A 17,286-nucleotide genomic window follows, 5' to 3' on the forward strand; every position below is an offset into this window, starting at 1 on the left:
GAGTGTCACGCGTCATCGAGATAGCGTCATTCACGACGTACGATTCGTTCGTATTACTTGGAAAATCTCTCACCGATTGGTGCTGGGATAAAGACATATTAATATTTTTTTCTCCATTCCCTTGCGTCTCATCATCCTTCGTCACGTGAAAGATAAATCGTTAGAATTTCTCTCGAACAAAAGCCGGATCAAACTCGAAACTTTCGTCATTTTCCCAGAAATTTTATCGATTTTTATGTAACCGACAATTATAAAAATTTGTATATTTTTTATTTACTTATATTCGATTACGATATTAGTTGTTCTGTTGCATCGCACAAAAACAATTATTTCTTTATCTCTCGTATTGATTTTGTAGAAAGTAAGTACTTATGTTATCTATTGATGTATCTTTTCTTTCTACCCTCTCCCATCTCGTGAACATCTTGTGCACGTTGATAAAAGACGTAATCCACCTTCAGAGATAATGCTTGAGAAAGTTCCGTTCACGCGTCAATGGAAAATTTATGACGATTAAAAGAGGTTCACTTGGGTCGCATAACAATTGAAGTAATACATATATACATATGTGTAACAATTTTACTAAAGCATTCATGAAATAAGACGTAACATGAGTTTGCAAAGTGTGTCGAGTAAACAAGATGACATAGTTAAAATTTTACATTATTTTTTTATTTATAATTTGTCAATTATGAAATTGTCGAATAATTGTCGAAATCTATAATGTTAACGATATGATGAAACAAATGATTTGTTTCACATTCAAATGGGACGATTACCGGTGCCAATGAGTCTGGAGCGGTAACAACTTGTTTTCTTATCTTTAAAGAGCACGCTTCTTCCTTATCATACAGTATTTTATCCACTTTCCATTTGGCTTCATTATTTCTTTCTCTATTTTTTTTTTCTTTTATCATTTATACAACCATATCGTATACGAGACAAGATAAATGATAAGATATTGAAAAGATATACTTATAGCTAAAAATAGAAAATTTTAATCAACGTACATTTTCTCATACATTATTTGTAAAAACAGGTACCTTATATTTTATTAATTGTTAAATTTCTTTATGGATAACAAGCACTTATTAAGAATATTATTTATTTAATTATTGATAAACAAATTGTTAACATTTAAATATTTCAAATAATAGTTTAAAAGTTCATGAAAATCTCTTTACAATGCAAGATTTTATAATTATTGTCAAAGTATCATTAACATTGATAAGTTTAAACGATTGATAGTAATTATTTTTCGAAGAAAAAATCTTCAAAATTGTAGTATGTAAAAGATTCTAAAGATTTTCTTGATTGATGTAATAAAAGTTCATGAAAATGTTCATAATACTAATTTATCTTTGCCAAGAGTTATGGCGTATTAACTTAAATATGTATGACTGATTAAAAATATAATTTATATAACTTCCAGAAATATATTATAAACATTTAAATATTTAATATATTCTATAGACTCTAAGGAATAATAAGAAACTGTAAAAGTTAATAATAAATACTTAATAATTGAGAAATAAATTATTAAAGTTTATCGGATATATTTATGTATTCGGTATATCTATATATGTAAGTGGCTATAATCGACTACCATATTGTCGCAAAAATGTTCGATTTGTAATAGGAACATAGAAAAGTAGAGGAGGTTACTCAATAAAAGGCGCGAAAATATAGTTGAGATTGTAACGCTAGATGGTGCTAGGGGTATTAACAAAATCTATTATTAAGTACTTGCTGCTCCGCTAGATGGCACAAGTGGTATTGAAAATTCCATCTCTGATAATTTAGTACTTGTTCCCATACTAGATGGCGCCAGAGATATTTTCAGGGAGAAAATGAAAAATATTTATGTTAAACATTTTCTTTTCATTTTTATTGAATAATACATAAAAAATACATTGTATTTGATATATGTATTTGATAAGAAATTCGCTTTATCATATCAATTGAACTTTAATACAATATCATATAATACAATATAAATATATAATTTAATATAGAATATATAGAAATGTGTAAAATATAATTATAATTATAATTATAAGTCTAATAATATAATTAACAAATTATTTTTTAATGTATTTTTAATTATAATCATATCATTAGTAAGAATGGTTTTATATCCCTGTCGCCATCTAGCAAGGAAACAAGAACTAAATTATTAAAGATGGACTTCTCAAGACTACTTGTGCCATCTAGCGGAGCAATGAGTACTAGAAGTCTTAATAATAGATTTTTTTAATACCCCTGGCACCATCTACCATCTCAATCTGAACTACATTTTCGCGCCTTTTATTAAGTAACCTTCTTTACTATTCTACGTTCCTATTACAAATCGAACATTTTTGCAACAATATGGTAGTCAATTACAGCCACTCACATATATAGATGTACTGAACATTGATATATATATATATATGTATAGTAAACTTTAATAATTTATTTCTCAATTATTAATTATTCTTTATTAACTTTTACGGTCTTATATTATCCTTGAAAGTCTGTAAAACATTTTGAACATCTAAATGTTTATAATTTATTCCTGGATGATAAATAAATTGCATTTTTAATCAGTGATGTTTAGGTTAATACGTCACGGATATTATTTATAAAATAATTAATTATTAGGAATATTTAATGAACTTTTATAACATCATATCAATCGAGAGAGTCCTTAGAATGTTCTACATACTATAATTTATAATACTTCTTCCTAAAATTTTTATAAATAATTATTATTAATCATTAAATCAATATTAATGAAACTTCGACAATAATTATAAAATTTTCAATTACAAACAACTTTCCATGAACATTTAAAATATTATTTCTATCTACAGATTCTACAGAATATTTTCAATATCTAAATGTTAACAATTTGCTTTTGAAAATTAAATAAATAATACTCTTAACAAGTACTTCTAAATCACAAGATTTCACGATTATTAATTACAGAAATAAAGAATTTAGTAGAGCATTTTAATTAAAATAATTATATCTATTATTTAGATCATTTAATAACAGTTCCTTCTACTTGATGCAATGATGGGAAATCTATCAAAGATGAGATGTCAAATTCCTTCTAATGTCAAACAATTGTTTTAACTTCGCGATAGAATATTTACACAACATTTAAAAAAGAAACTGTAATGAGCAATAGCATATTAAATACCTGAAACAGTAAGTTATTATTACTTAAAATCATAGTTTACAAAAATTAATATTTTCTTGAAAAACTACAGTAACTGAAATATTACTAATAAACACAAAAGATAGAGTGATAGAATAATAGAATTTACATGCATAATTATTCATTTTTACTGTCTTGTGATTTATAATTATAGATATTTATAATCAAAAATTTTAATTACCATCTTCATTACAGATACAATTTTAATTTTGCAAAATGCTGATTTTTTCAAATATAATAAATTATAAGAACTATATGCATGATCTATCTGCACTAATTGCACTGAATGGTAACATTATATTTGCAATGTCTCATCTATAAAATCACAGAGATCTACGACATAAAAATATTATATACAAGAACGAGATCTATAATTCGTAACATTATGAAATATTGATAGTAAAGTGTAATACCATTTCATATGCATTTCAATTTTTAAAACTTGAAGACTGCCTTTCTATAGATACTTTCTGACAATCTATTACATGAAATGACAAATTAACTGTATTATTCTTTGATTTAAATCAATTTACAATAACATTAAATAAAAAGTACCTGTTTTTATATCAGCTTCAAATTTAAATAAAATATAGAATGACATTGCCTACAATTATATTGCAAAAAATAACATTGCAAACATTAATGAAACAGTAATAATAAAACTTGTTACATTCAAATATTTTTTTGCATAATTATTAAATAATCTATAGTATGTATTTAGTTTTGTCACATTTAAATACAATATTTGATCTTTGTTTAAACATTATATAACTATTAACGTACCTTGAATGTAAAGTAATTTTAATAAAAAATTTCATTAGACTTGCAGTCACTGGAGGACAGTGAACAAAACAAAAACAAATGCGCGATTCGTGGACGACTTTGAGTGTTCTTGGAATCAGTCTTCTGTTGTATTTTAGTAAGTAAACAGCTTTCTTTTTATATACATTCGCTAGATTTCTCTCGTCGATTACTTTACTTTCATTTAAAAGATCTATAGTACTGATCTGTATTATTTGAACAATATTCCATTTGTTTTACCATAATATAAATATTAACATACCCTGAATATAATGTAATTTTTATTAATAATTTTGTTTAAAGTTCAAAACAACAAACACACATGTGATTAACTTTTATAGTAGACTTCAGTCTTCTATTAATTTCTGTAGAACTCTCTATATCCATTCTTGTACTCTTTGATATTGCCTCATGCTATAAGAACGTTTTTGACAGTCTGCAAAATGAGGTGACCAGTTAGTTATGTGTTCTTTAATGCGAAGCAATATGTAATAATGAAATATTAAATATACAGTACCTCTTATAATATATCCAAGTAATGTATAAGACAATGTAAAAGTTGTGATCATCTATTTTGAATGCATAATGAGTAGAAGTCTCTGTCTTCGATGATAAGAATATTTTTTCAATTTCTCTCATCTATGAAATAATATAGAAAATCTACAACATAACAATATTATTTAGAACAAGATACAGGATTTATAAAATATAAGAGTATAGATGGTAAAATGTAATACTTATATCTATGGATTTAAATTTGTTTACCTTTAAAAGGAATTTTGACAGATGCCTCAACAATATATTATTGTAGAAAAATTTTGACAATCTATTACATGAAATAAAATTCATTTGTATGCGATACTTAATTGTATTGATTCATTCACTTAGAATAAATTATTAAGAATGCAAATAGTTTTATTTAATATGATTAGGATAATACTTTTGCAAAGAAGTAAAAACAGTGGGCATATTGTAGTCATAATTATATGGAAAATATTATGTACTTCTTGTATTCATTTAAAACAGACTATATTTGTTAGGAACATTTATGATTTAAAAGGCACATAATATTTTATCAGATCTTTAAATTTAAAAATATTTTTGTTGTGTTTTAAGTCTGATAAAACATACTAAATGCATAAACTTTTATGCACTTTTAGTAATTACAATAGAATAAGAATTTTATCCATAAATCTTTGCTAGGTTTGACAATAACATATCATTAAGATATTTACTAACAAAATTCTCTAGTCTTTCGTTACATCATATGTTCATATGTATCGAGATATTAAAAAATTATATTACACATAGAAATGACATAAACCGAAATTGCATGTATATACTTCTATACATTAATAAATTATAGATTTTCACTGTAGATTTTTTTTATATATCATAAGTTAACATGCTTATATTTGCTATAATGTCACTACTTTTGTCATGTTTAGACTTATTCAAGAATAAGTGATTATATAAGTGCATATATGAAAGATGAGCACACTTCTGTATCCATGTATATATATTACACGTTTGACATAAAAAAATATTATATGTGCCATCTTTTACAATTTAAATATATATATATATATGTATGTGTGTGTGTGTGTGTGTGTGTGTGTGTGTATATATATGTAGATATACAGATGTTGTTCCTATAATACAACAAAATACATCTATAGAGACTGGCAAGAAGTAACGTAAATTACATAGAGATCCATATAACAATATTTACTTATTTGAAACATTTAATACTTGTAAAATATTAAATTTAATATCAAATTAAAATTATAGTTTATAATAGCACCGAAATATTTACATTTTTTTAAATCATATTAATATTACTAGAGTTATTTAAACATCAATTGCAATTTTACAAAAGAGAATAACGAAGAAAAAAAACTAAAAGAACATCTTTCAGATTGATATATATATCTGTGCGTTAAGTGATATGTATATCTAATTACGTTTTATGCTCAGACATATGATGACAGTAATATTTATACATTGGTCAATGAGATGTGCTCAAATTTTTCATAAAACGTTATCTTATATTGTTCTTATAACATTTTGAAATAAGACATCAGTTGCGTGGTAATAAATCTATAAATCAAAATAATAAAAGAGATACTATCTTTAAATTACGATTTATACAAATGAAATATATGGTAAATAATGTTAGCGAAGGCGGCCATCTATCACAGATCACACAATTTATACGATCTATATCTAATTATAGTCCTTATTTCATAAATAATACTCGACTAATCCGTAATATATTAAAGGCTACTTAAAATTACAAAAAATACGTTTACGATTATATGTCTCTTTAGGAAAATTTAGAAACTTGCACTTCTCTAATTTCATAATAAAAATATCGCACGAGCCACTGCTGCAAAGCTGATTAACTATAAGAATAATGAAGAAAATTAGAATTTCTTCCATTAGTAAATGTGCCCCATGCTGAAAAAATATGTGATTTATTTAGAAGAAATACTAATTTTTTACTCTCTTTGCAGCAGAATCCTACTTGAAATAAGTAACTATTTAGCAATAATATGTAATATTATATTTATACATTTACATTAATCATTTATTTTTCTATCATTGCAGAAAAAGCATCAAGTTTAACGTAGCCTTTATAAAAGTTTTTCTATGGAATGATTTGGAAATTTAACTTCATCTGTTCATTATGTCTGCGCATGTGTAAATTTATAGATATATTTCATCAATGTTACGATTAACATTCGAACATTGTGACATTGACAGCTTAGTTCTCATCAAATTTATTTTAATTTTCATTTATGAATTATGAATTTCATATTATGAATGAAGACAAACGCCATTTACTTTAACACCATTAGTTTCTCCTAATGAAACTTTGTTTTGCTTTTCTTGTTTCATACTTTTTTTATCAGAGTTAAATATTTTTTTTTCTGTACCATTAATACATTTTTCTTCAGTTTCGCTAGAAACGTCATTCGAACTGTCATGATCTTTTTTTTCAATTTTTTTAATTTCCTTACTCTCTGATTCCGTTTCTGGAGTTTTAATATCTGTGTCTATTTGGCCATCACATTCCTGTTTATGAGAATTAAGATCATCGATAGTTGTAAACATACTATTACAATCAGAACATTGGTGTGATTGTACCATTGCAGAATGTGTTTTCATATGTTTATCAAGTGACGAATATGAAGTACAAGTGAAATCACAATCATTGCAACTAATGTTCTCATTTTTATGATCATTTGTTAGATGCTTTTTTAGATCATATCTATTACTAAAAGACTCTTGACATAATCTACATGTGAAAGGTTTTTCACCACTATGCATAGCAACATGAATTTTAAAATACCAATCTGTGCTGAAATGTTTGTTGCAATAATTACATTTCAAATCTTTTTTTCTGTTTTTTTTTCGTAAGTTTTTCTTTACTCCTGACTTTTTACGCTTGTGTGTTTCTTGTTTAGGACTTTCATCAGGATTGGTATTTGGCTTATCTATAGGTTTTGGCGATATAACGGGTTTTATATCTGGTATAGTTAAAGCTGGTACTGAATTATCTGCCATAATACAAAATTTTGGAATGCCTTGTGTTCTATGTAATAATGATGGCTGTGTTATTAAATTAGTTATTGGTACAACACGAATGGGTGTTAAAAATGGTTTAGAATGAAACGATGAAGTTGTAACAACATGAGATTGTGATAATAACCAATCATTCAATGATATAGACTGTAAACTGGTTTGAGGTGAGTTAGTAAATTTGATAAACTGGCTTGGGATTGTAGTAGTTGAAGTGGTTACAAGTTTGCTGTTTAGTGTATGAGTTAACTTAGTTTGTGTAATATTATTTTCATTAGAACCCGCATTTTTACTTAGAACTACACTTTGTTGTGGAAATACTAGAGGTATATTTGGCATATATTTTGTAGAGATGTTACTGATAGTATTTGTTTGCTGATTAATTTGATTAGATGAGGAAGTTATGGTAATGCCAGATTGCTGAGAAGATTGTGTTTTTGGAATAATAATTAATTCTTCATTTTTTCTTAGAACGTCCATAGCACGATTATATCCTGTTATTGGATCCATGTAATCTTGCTTTTTCGTTTTTGCATCCTCTAGCATTTGCAATTCTCTTTCACGCATTCGTTCTTTTAAAAGTTGCGCACTGTCTGTTTTATTATGTCTATATTCATTCTGTCTTTTGCAGTTTTTATGGTGTATTCGAGATTTTCGTGTTTTCAATGTGATACCGCAAATGTCACAAATCTTAGACTTATTGAATCTGTTTAGCCTTATAATTGCTCTACGACAACGATCATGGTCGATGCTCAATGCATCACAGGAACTGTTTTTACAATGTTTCCATACAGGTGCATTTATTTCATTTTCTTCTATATTAACAGCTAACATAAGAGATATTCCATCATTGTCTATACACTGTTCAACGGTGACATCACAAGTAATGTTTTCACAAGGTCCATAGTGCCCACAATTCTTCTTTTTCCTTTGAATAGGGAGTAATGCAATTTCGGACTTCCCTTCAGTTTTTGAAGGTAAAAGATTTTCATCATCCGTATTTTCTTCTTTATTTGATTTAGTAGAAAATACAGTAACATCTGGCTGTTTTATTCTACTTAAATCTGTATTGATACCATTATTTTTACCTCCAAAAGTACTTGTAGAAATATTTACAATATTTGTGTTTGTAATATTTGATGTAAAATTTGATTTTGGTTGAGTATTTAGTGGAATAGTCTTAATAATAATATTAGGCTGATTGAGAAGACGTTTTACCGGATCTGACTGTAATATCTGCAAATTATAAATATTGTTATAATAATATCTGACCACATGTATTAAATCATACATTGATTATAATTAATTTATTCATTAATTCATCACAAAATTTTGTTATTCTTACACGATATATTGTCACTTTTACATATTAAATTTTATACTTACTTCCGATAAAGTCTTCTCAACATTATTTGACTGTAATTTATTTAAGTTGACAAGTTTTGGCAGTGAAGTATAAGCCATATTAAACACAAACTAACACAGATTAAAATTTTTGTAATCCTTGTTAAATGTTTTTAAATGATATCAGAGGAATAATTATAACAATTATTGAAGTAATAATTTGGACTGCTGTTTCTTGAGTTCTTTCTGAAAAACAAATAGGAATTAAAACACATTTTATTTTTTTAAGAAAGATAGGTTAGATGATTACAATTTTCTCTATTGGATATACGAAATAACATGATTAAAAAATTAGAAGAAGATATTTAATAAACATTTGCATTTACAAACGTTAGATTTAATTTCTATTACCTGTGATTAACATAAACTCAAAATTATAATTTATAACAAAAATAAGTGTAACAATTTTTAACGTTCCCAAACGTATTTTGATCGATTTGTATTTTTTTTTGTTTAGCACTTTCTCAAGAATCATAATTTTTTTATTTTTTATATGCATTGATTAAATAAGACAAGTCATTATACCTTACAAAAAATGTAATGAATAATCGTACTGTATATCTACACTTCACCGTGATTGCCGGTAATCGTAAATTCCCAACAGCCATTTTATTAACGAAGTTTTCATATTTACACACGATCATCAATGTGACAGTTCACGACATTTCTAAAGGTAGCCGTTAATACGACTCTGATTGGACATAGTATATCGCAATGCCATCTGTGCAATATATTCTATGAACTATTATCGAAATCGATTGAACGATTTATTTGAATTTTCAAAATCAAAAGTTAGGATCGGTTACATGATTGTTCAGAATTATTTTCTTGCTTAAGTGAGTTTTTATCATAATTAACTCAAATTAACGTAATAATATAATATAATTCTATTCGTAACAGTTATATATCAAATCAATTAATTGCGTTTTGTCAAATGCGTTTGCATTCTATCAAAATGCGTTTTGTCGTATAAAATTCTTGCAAATAATATTGAAATTTATTTCTTTGATTTCATGTTTTATCATATGATAAATTCAAATTATTCTACAAAGATATTATCAAGAACATTTCTCAGCTATATTTTATTAAGAAAATCGTTCAGGTAACATAATTTCTTATATATAATATATATAATAGAAATGTAATGTTTTAATACATATGTGAATATCGATAAGATTGAATGCAGAAAACTGCAATGATAAAAACATAGGAGTACATATATCCCACATGAGATGTCCCTAGTATGCAATAACATATCATGGCGGAATTTCAAGCTGTTCTTCGCGATGGGGACGATGGTCTTATAGGTCCGATATTATTATTATTATTTGGTTGTACCATGACCTCCTTTTACACAACGCTTCGTGCACTCGTACTAACCGATGGTGAAAACATCATATCGAATAGGTAAACCCTAATCATCTTCTAATCAAATTTTCTTTTTTCCTTTTTTTTTCGAACTTTTAATATCTCGAAAAATCTATATATTCATCTGATTTATAGATTATTATTTATACGAATTCACTTAATTTATATCTAATATAAATTGATAACATTTCTTTTTATCAATTTATTTCATAATAAATAAAATCATTTTATTTAAATTTATACAGATAAGCTATTGACAATGGCGGGTTTTTTTAAATTTCCTATACACGTGACACGTTTGTTCTGGCGCGAAATTTAATTCGAAAAAGTTTGAACTTTCGATTTGTGTTTTCTAATTGAAATTCGACGGGTTGAGCAATAGGCTTATGCGCGTGTGAGTGAATCCAACATGCATCGGAGCGATTCGTAAACCATATATATGTATTGTGTATGTGTGTATCTATATACATATATATACATATATATACATATATATATATATATACATATATATATACACATATATATATACATATATATATAGACGAGCGTTCAGTCTCTCGTCACGTGCACGTGTCAAAATCAATATTTGGCGTCACTAGGTTATGATAACGCTGCGGTATATCGCGCTAGTACATACATACGCGTGTGTACGTGTGCATAATGCTAATGTACATATGTTCTGTCAAGCAACACGTTAATTTTTTTCTTTTAATCAAATATTAATTCTTTATCTATCCATGGATCATATCATCCTAATTTCCGTTTCTTTATATACTACAAAAAATGTCTCTGATTGTGATAATATATAAAGGCAAATATTAAAATATATAAAACTAAAATTTTAACGAAATCTCTATCAACTTTATGGTAGAACTAAATATTTACATTTTTCTATTTTTATTTATCATAATTAATATATATATATTATAACATTATATAAATATATTTAAATAATTCATTTATAAATGATTTTGAAAAAAGTTTATAAGCAAAGAAACAATGGAAAGGTTTAACTTTGGTCTTTTCACTTTATTGTCTCGCTAGTGAATGCTGCTAGGAACATAACACATACACATGCACACATACATATTTATACATACACATAAGTAGACATAAGTAAACGTAAGTACACACATACACGAAGCTTCTGCCGTAGTGAGCCCGGATATATAAGTCGTCGATGTTACCGCATCTATCGCGTCTTCTATTGCAACAGATGCCTGTTGCTATGCAGCCAGTACGACACCGACCCATTTTCGACCATCTACGATTTCTCCCGCTCTCTCCCATCACCCTTTTTCTCTCGAGACGACGAGTAACTTTTTCTATTTTCTCATCGAATCAAATTTCATTATTAATATTTAATCGATATATTCAAAATATACAATACAAGTCTGAGTGTGAAAAAAGATGTATAAATTTAGAATCTAATCTTAAATCCTATTTTCTTCGCGACGAATGATTAGAAGAAAGTTTAAACTATCGAATGGGATAATATATGTGTTATCGATCGAATATAACAATATCGGCTTTATTATCTGTAATAATGCGTTTAATTGTTATAATTAGCGAAATGGATTATCCATATTTCTCATCATACAAATTCCGAAATCTATTGCGACGTGGAACGAGAGAGAAAAAAAAGGAAAAGGGGAAAAAATATATAATAATGCCTCACGATTATTGAAAATTATTGGAAAAAGCAAATGCAATTAATTTAATCGGAAACTTTTTGATCGGGCCATTGCTGATTCTTGTTACAATTTTATAATAACCCATTCGAGAATTTAAATATCGATCTGATTTATGAATAGCAGAAAGGTTAAGAGAAAAGTTTGGAATTTGGATGTTTGAAAAGTTATTTTTTATTGTTATTTAGTAGAGGGCGTCGCGTTGAAACGATAAGAAAGAAAAGAAAAGAACGTAGCGTCCCTATCGCGCGTAATTAAGGACCAAGAGGGGGTGGATTGGAGATAGAGGTGGAGAAGGATGAGAGAGAGGAGAAGGGTATATAGCATCGATCGGTTCTCTCACGTATAGATATACACACATGTACACGCAGCTACGCACGCATACAGTTGCGTAGTCCCGCGTGGCCAGGAGAGGGCGAGGAATATAAGGGTGGTAAAGGGGTGAAGAGAGTGAGGGGTTGGTTGTCGAGGTTGTTCGTGCCGAGGGAGACGAAGAAGGAAGAAAAGAGATGAAGATATATAGTCGAGAAAGAAAGAAAAGGAAGGAAAACTTAAGAGCTTGCCGAAAGTAAGAGAGAGAGAGAGAGAGAGAGAGAGAGAGAGAGAGAGAGAGAGAGAGAGAGAGCGAAAGAAAGAAAGAAAGAAAGAAAGAAAGAAAGAAAGAAAGAAAGAAAGAAAGAAAGAAAGAAAGAAAGAAAGAAAGTAAATATATGAAGGAAGAAGAAGAAAGAAAGAGGAAGGAGAAATATGGACGTTCGGTTGGCCCCGAACCTACCCTAAATCGAAGAAGCATGGGACACACCCTGGAAGAAAATGGGGATGCGGGGTGGTGGTGATAGTGATGGTGGTGGTTCGGCTGGGCAGGATGGGATAGTACCATCGTCTCGTCCCCACCTTTATCTCTCTCTCTCTCTCACTCCCTCACTCTTCGATATCTTATTTCGTTGTCTCACCCTCTTTTTCTCTACCATCGGACGAGCTACCCCCGAAGCATCTCTCGCGTAGGTAACACGACGGGAGCGCAGCCTCGGCCCAGCAGCCCCTTCGACGAGCCTCGTCTATCCACCGGCGTCGATTCGCCAATGAGGGCCACCCCGCGACGAGGCAGGTGTGCGGGCCACAATGGAAGACGCTGTGTAGAGAGACAGATGCATCAGACGGAGAGATGTAGCGCACCGGCTCTCTGTGTGTATATGTGTGCAACAGAAAGAGAGAGAAAGAGAGAGGGAGGAAGAGGAAGAGAGAGAGAGAGAGAGAGAGAGAGAGAGAGAGAGAGAAAGAGAGAGAGAGCGCGAGAGGGAGAGAGAAAGAGAAAGGGATGTAGGTTGAAGAGAGAGGAAAATAGAGGGAGAAAGAGAGAGAGAAGGAGACAGTGAGACGCGGCAACGCCCATTTTTTGATAAGCTAGTTACCCGCCGCCGCCGCCGCCGCCGCCGCACCACCGCACGAGGGGGTGTTCGGAGGCGCAAGGCTGCGTGGGAGGTGAGACGAAGGAGGAATGAGAGAGAGAGAGAGGGAGGGAGAGAGAGTGAGCAGCAATGAGAAGGAGGTAAGGGGGTGGCTAAGGGGGAGGGAGAGGTGAGTGGGTACGCCGGGTGTCGGCTTCTACGGAGATCAATAACTGCATAAAAATAAAGTGAGGCTCTGGCCCGCTACCTTTAACCCACACTACCCCCTCCGAGTTCTCCACCTTCACCTTTTCCTCCACCTCTAACGGCGTAGTTCTCCTACGCCGCCCCTCGGACGCCTCCTTCTCTACGCAACGTCTTTCGAGCTATCCCTCTCCTTGCTCTCTCTTTCTCTCTCTCACCCTCTTCCCCTTCTTCATTTCCTCTTTCTCTCTCTTACACCTTCCTACTTCCAATGAGGATCCGGAGGTTATTGCTTGTATTTTCTTAAGGGATGAATTCTTCTCAAGGAGAGGCCGATACCAATACTATCATATCCGCACACTTACATCAATATACTTAAACGCTATCACAATTCACGAGTTCATGGTTCTAGCAACAGGGGGAGGGAGGGGAGGTCGGGCAGAGGATGTACGGTCAGTTTCTCCTTCATTTATCTTTCCCGTCTTATTCTATAAAGTCTTTTGGATCTCTTCTTTTATGTATATATTTTATAAAAAACCAATGGAATTCTTTGGAAAAGTACAATGATTTTATATCGATTTTTTCTTATTTTTCATTCATTTCACAGAATTTATGATCGATAAGGAAAAGATGCGATTGAATTGTAAAATTGTAGACTTTGATATTTGCAAGTACGTCCATTGAACCCCGCAACTATTCCTCGTGTTTAGAAAGCAACAAGTCCTTCTTAAGCTACCATGCGAGTCTGGATTTTACTTGGAAACCCAATACAAGAGATCGATACGTTTATCTCGAGATTTTCTAAACGTTTCTTGTAATAATCGAAAAATATGTTTCTTTTTTTTTTTTACTAAGAGAAAGAAAAAAAATATATCCTGTTCGACAATGACAATCTCTTCTCGTATCCTGAAATGACACAAAGAAGTTGCATCGATCCTTTTCCAAGAAAGTTATCGTGTTTCCACAGATTCCTTTTAAACTAGTGTGCGTTACTACTACTGCCTCAGTGTTATCGTTCATCCACCACAAATGTACCTTCCGCGAAAAGAAATTGGATATAAATTAGTCCTACCAACGACCGAACTTCGTGGAAACTGCATTTTCTTCTTGGATTTTTTTTTATAATCTTGTCTATACATACATGCATCTATCTCTTTATTTTGCTTTTTATTATTAGTTTAATTTATAGTTGTTCAATAATTCATAGATATTTTAATAATCCAATAGATAAATCATTGATATGCATAAGTTAATATTTTACTTGTTTTTTTTTTTTTTTTTTCGTTCACCTTATAGCACGATAAACAGGTACTTCTGGTACTCGGCAGATGAAAATTTAATTGCGGCTTAGCGTAAAACGGTTGGAAAATGTGTCCTGCCTTTTCTGTCTCACCGGTCGAGTTTCGTTACGAGAACGCGCACGACTTCAAAGATGCGATCTTAAACGGTTCACGGGTAATGGGCTCGCCGACAAATTTCGATTTAACTTTATCCGCTTCTTTTCTTCTTTAGTATCTGCAATTTTCTGGTCCAAAATTTTCCGAATTTTATTCTGATAATAAACTATTTCATCGTTTTTCTTTTCTCTCTCTCTCTCTCTCTCTCTCTCTCTCTCTCTGTTATTCTCTCGAAAACGATAATTTAAAAATTTATTGTATCACAATAAATCGAATACGTTTATATACATATATATATATATATATAAAACTAACGATTAAATTTCGATAGGAAATAGTAGGAATTGAAGATAGCCAATAACAAAGAAAAAGTTTAGAAATTCTAATGAATTTTTGAAAAGACGAACAACAGATGGAAGTAATTAAGGTAGTCATACTAGAATGTTAATAAATATTTCCTAAGTAAATGATATATCCAGGGGAAAATAATATTTTTCAAAATAAGAATTTTCGGGTTAGCACGCGATGACGATGACGAAGAGGAGGAGGAAGAGGAGGAGGAGGAGGAGGAGGAGGAGGAGGAGGAGGACGACAACGACGACGACGACGATGGCGACGACGTATAATCGTGGGAGAAATTTTGAAGCCCTCTCTTTGGGATAAGTGCTCGTGTGCTCGGTGTCTCGAAAGGGCTAAGAAGAGAAGAGGGGTCTCGTCGCCCCTACGTCTACATGGCGTTCGTACATAAATCACGTAGTAGGGGTAGGTCAGTACGGGCTATCCTCGGAGGGTTAAAACTTTCAGGGGAGCGGCATGCACCGGTCGAGACACGCAAATTTAGGGTGGGTCGTCTCTCTCTTTCTCTCTCTCTCTCTCTCTATTTCTCTCTCTCTTTCTCACTTTCCATCATACTACCTAACTTTTACACGAACTTGCACGTGTTCGACGACACGAAATGAAAAGAGATAGAAAAGTAAAAAAAGATTACTTTAATATTTTAAAAATGACGCTACATTGTTTCTTTTCCTTTCTTTTTATCGTGATACCTAATTTTTACACGAACTTGCACATGAATTTGCACAATTTTAAAAGGAATTAAAAGCAGATAAAAGAAATTTTTTAAAAATGATTTAATTACGTAAAAAAAAAAGTACATTCGTTTTCTTCGATCTTTCAAATTGAACATTTTATTATCCCCCCGAAATGATCGATGCTCGCATTATCGTATGATAAAAGTTTCAATGAAACGAATTTAGTCGTACCGCGTGGAATTTATTTACGAGACCAGACGCGTAGTCCATAATAAAAGTTTCGATAATTAATTTGGCCGCTTTGTGCGGAATTCAACGTAACGCGAATTGCGATATTACGTAACGCGAAAAAGCAGTATCCACTCGGTTATACGATTTTATGTGAAGCACAAAACGTTATTTTGTTCATGGTTTGAAAAGCGTCAGGGAACAGAGAGATAAAATATATCACGAAAACGATCGTTCTTTCGCGTTCATTTCGTATATATATAAATACATACATAATAAGTATAGTGAGAATATACAAGTGATTTCTAAAAGAAAAAAATAAAGACATTACAAAGATATTAATTAAATTTAAAAGAAACATATATATATACTTATATATATATATATATATATATATATATATGTATGTATATATACATATATCTTTGATCGCTATGTATGTATGTATGTGGAAATACTTCGATATGCGAATAAGCATTAGCAAAATATCCTTGTCTCGAAATTATAACGACGTCTACCCGATACGCAACGTGTACTTTGGTAACATTTACACTGTGTATACCGTTAAAGTCAGGAGTATGTGCGAGAGACAACTGCTGATGTTGGCGTCGAAACTATAGCGAAATGTGGTTCCAGTTACAAATGGTGCTACGAGTTTAACACCAATTAACTTAACGCGAATCCTAGAGAAATTTTCGCGACATTCGTGTTCGATGATAACCACAATTTCATAGTAATTATACCACATTTGTTTACGAATTAACTATATATTGTTTCTACAATTAGAATAAGATAAGAAAAGATATTGAAATTTCGAAAAAATACTATTTATTATAATATGCAGTATATTTTTTATTTTATATAATTATATAATATTTAATATATTTTTATTATATCTATTATATAATATGTAGTATATTTTTTATTTTTTTTTTAAATAATATTTAAAAATAAATACTTAAAAAATTATAATAATTTTAA

At 30.3% G+C, this 17,286-nt stretch overlaps 1 protein-coding gene across 5 annotated transcripts; it reads right to left on the reverse strand.

The window, feature by feature from the left end:
* Positions 1-2,882: 2,882 nt before the first annotated feature.
* On the reverse strand, positions 2,883-9,685 carry LOC118449299 (uncharacterized). 5 transcript variants are annotated; one of them, XM_085662712.1, is made up of 7 exons: positions 9,347-9,674; positions 8,978-9,181; positions 4,772-8,827; positions 4,524-4,666; positions 3,761-4,442; positions 3,619-3,683; positions 2,883-3,538 (listed from the first exon to the last, which is right to left on the reverse strand). In XM_085662712.1, the coding sequence occupies exons 2-3, from the start codon at positions 9,053-9,055 to the stop codon at positions 6,827-6,829; spliced, it is 2,079 nt and encodes a 692-aa protein (XP_085518838.1). In that variant the 5' UTR covers positions 9,056-9,181; positions 9,347-9,674; the 3' UTR covers positions 2,883-3,538; positions 3,619-3,683; positions 3,761-4,442; positions 4,524-4,666; positions 4,772-6,826. The 5 variants fall into 5 exon arrangements, with proteins under 5 accessions (XP_085518838.1, XP_085518837.1, XP_035739602.2 ...); XM_085662711.1 differs by having other exon boundaries at positions 3,619-4,442; XM_035883709.2 differs by having other exon boundaries at positions 2,883-4,442; positions 9,550-9,685.
* Between the last annotated feature and the right edge of the window lie 7,601 nt (positions 9,686-17,286).

This window comes from Vespa mandarinia, chromosome 19 (genome assembly GCF_050613455.1).
Source record: "Vespa mandarinia isolate Hongniang chromosome 19, ASM5061345v1, whole genome shotgun sequence".
Taxonomy (NCBI): Eukaryota; Metazoa; Arthropoda; class Insecta; order Hymenoptera; family Vespidae; genus Vespa; species Vespa mandarinia.

Bases quoted from the DNA above. Each gene is read 5' to 3' on its own strand.
- LOC118449299 (XM_035883709.2), bottom strand. From the start codon at position 9,055: ATGGCTTATACTTCACTGCCAAAACTTGTCAACTTAAATAAATTACAG. The intron at 8,828-8,977 runs GTAAGTATAAAA...TATAATTTGCAG, and splicing joins TTGAGAAGACTTTATCGGAA to ATATTACAGTCAGATCCGGT.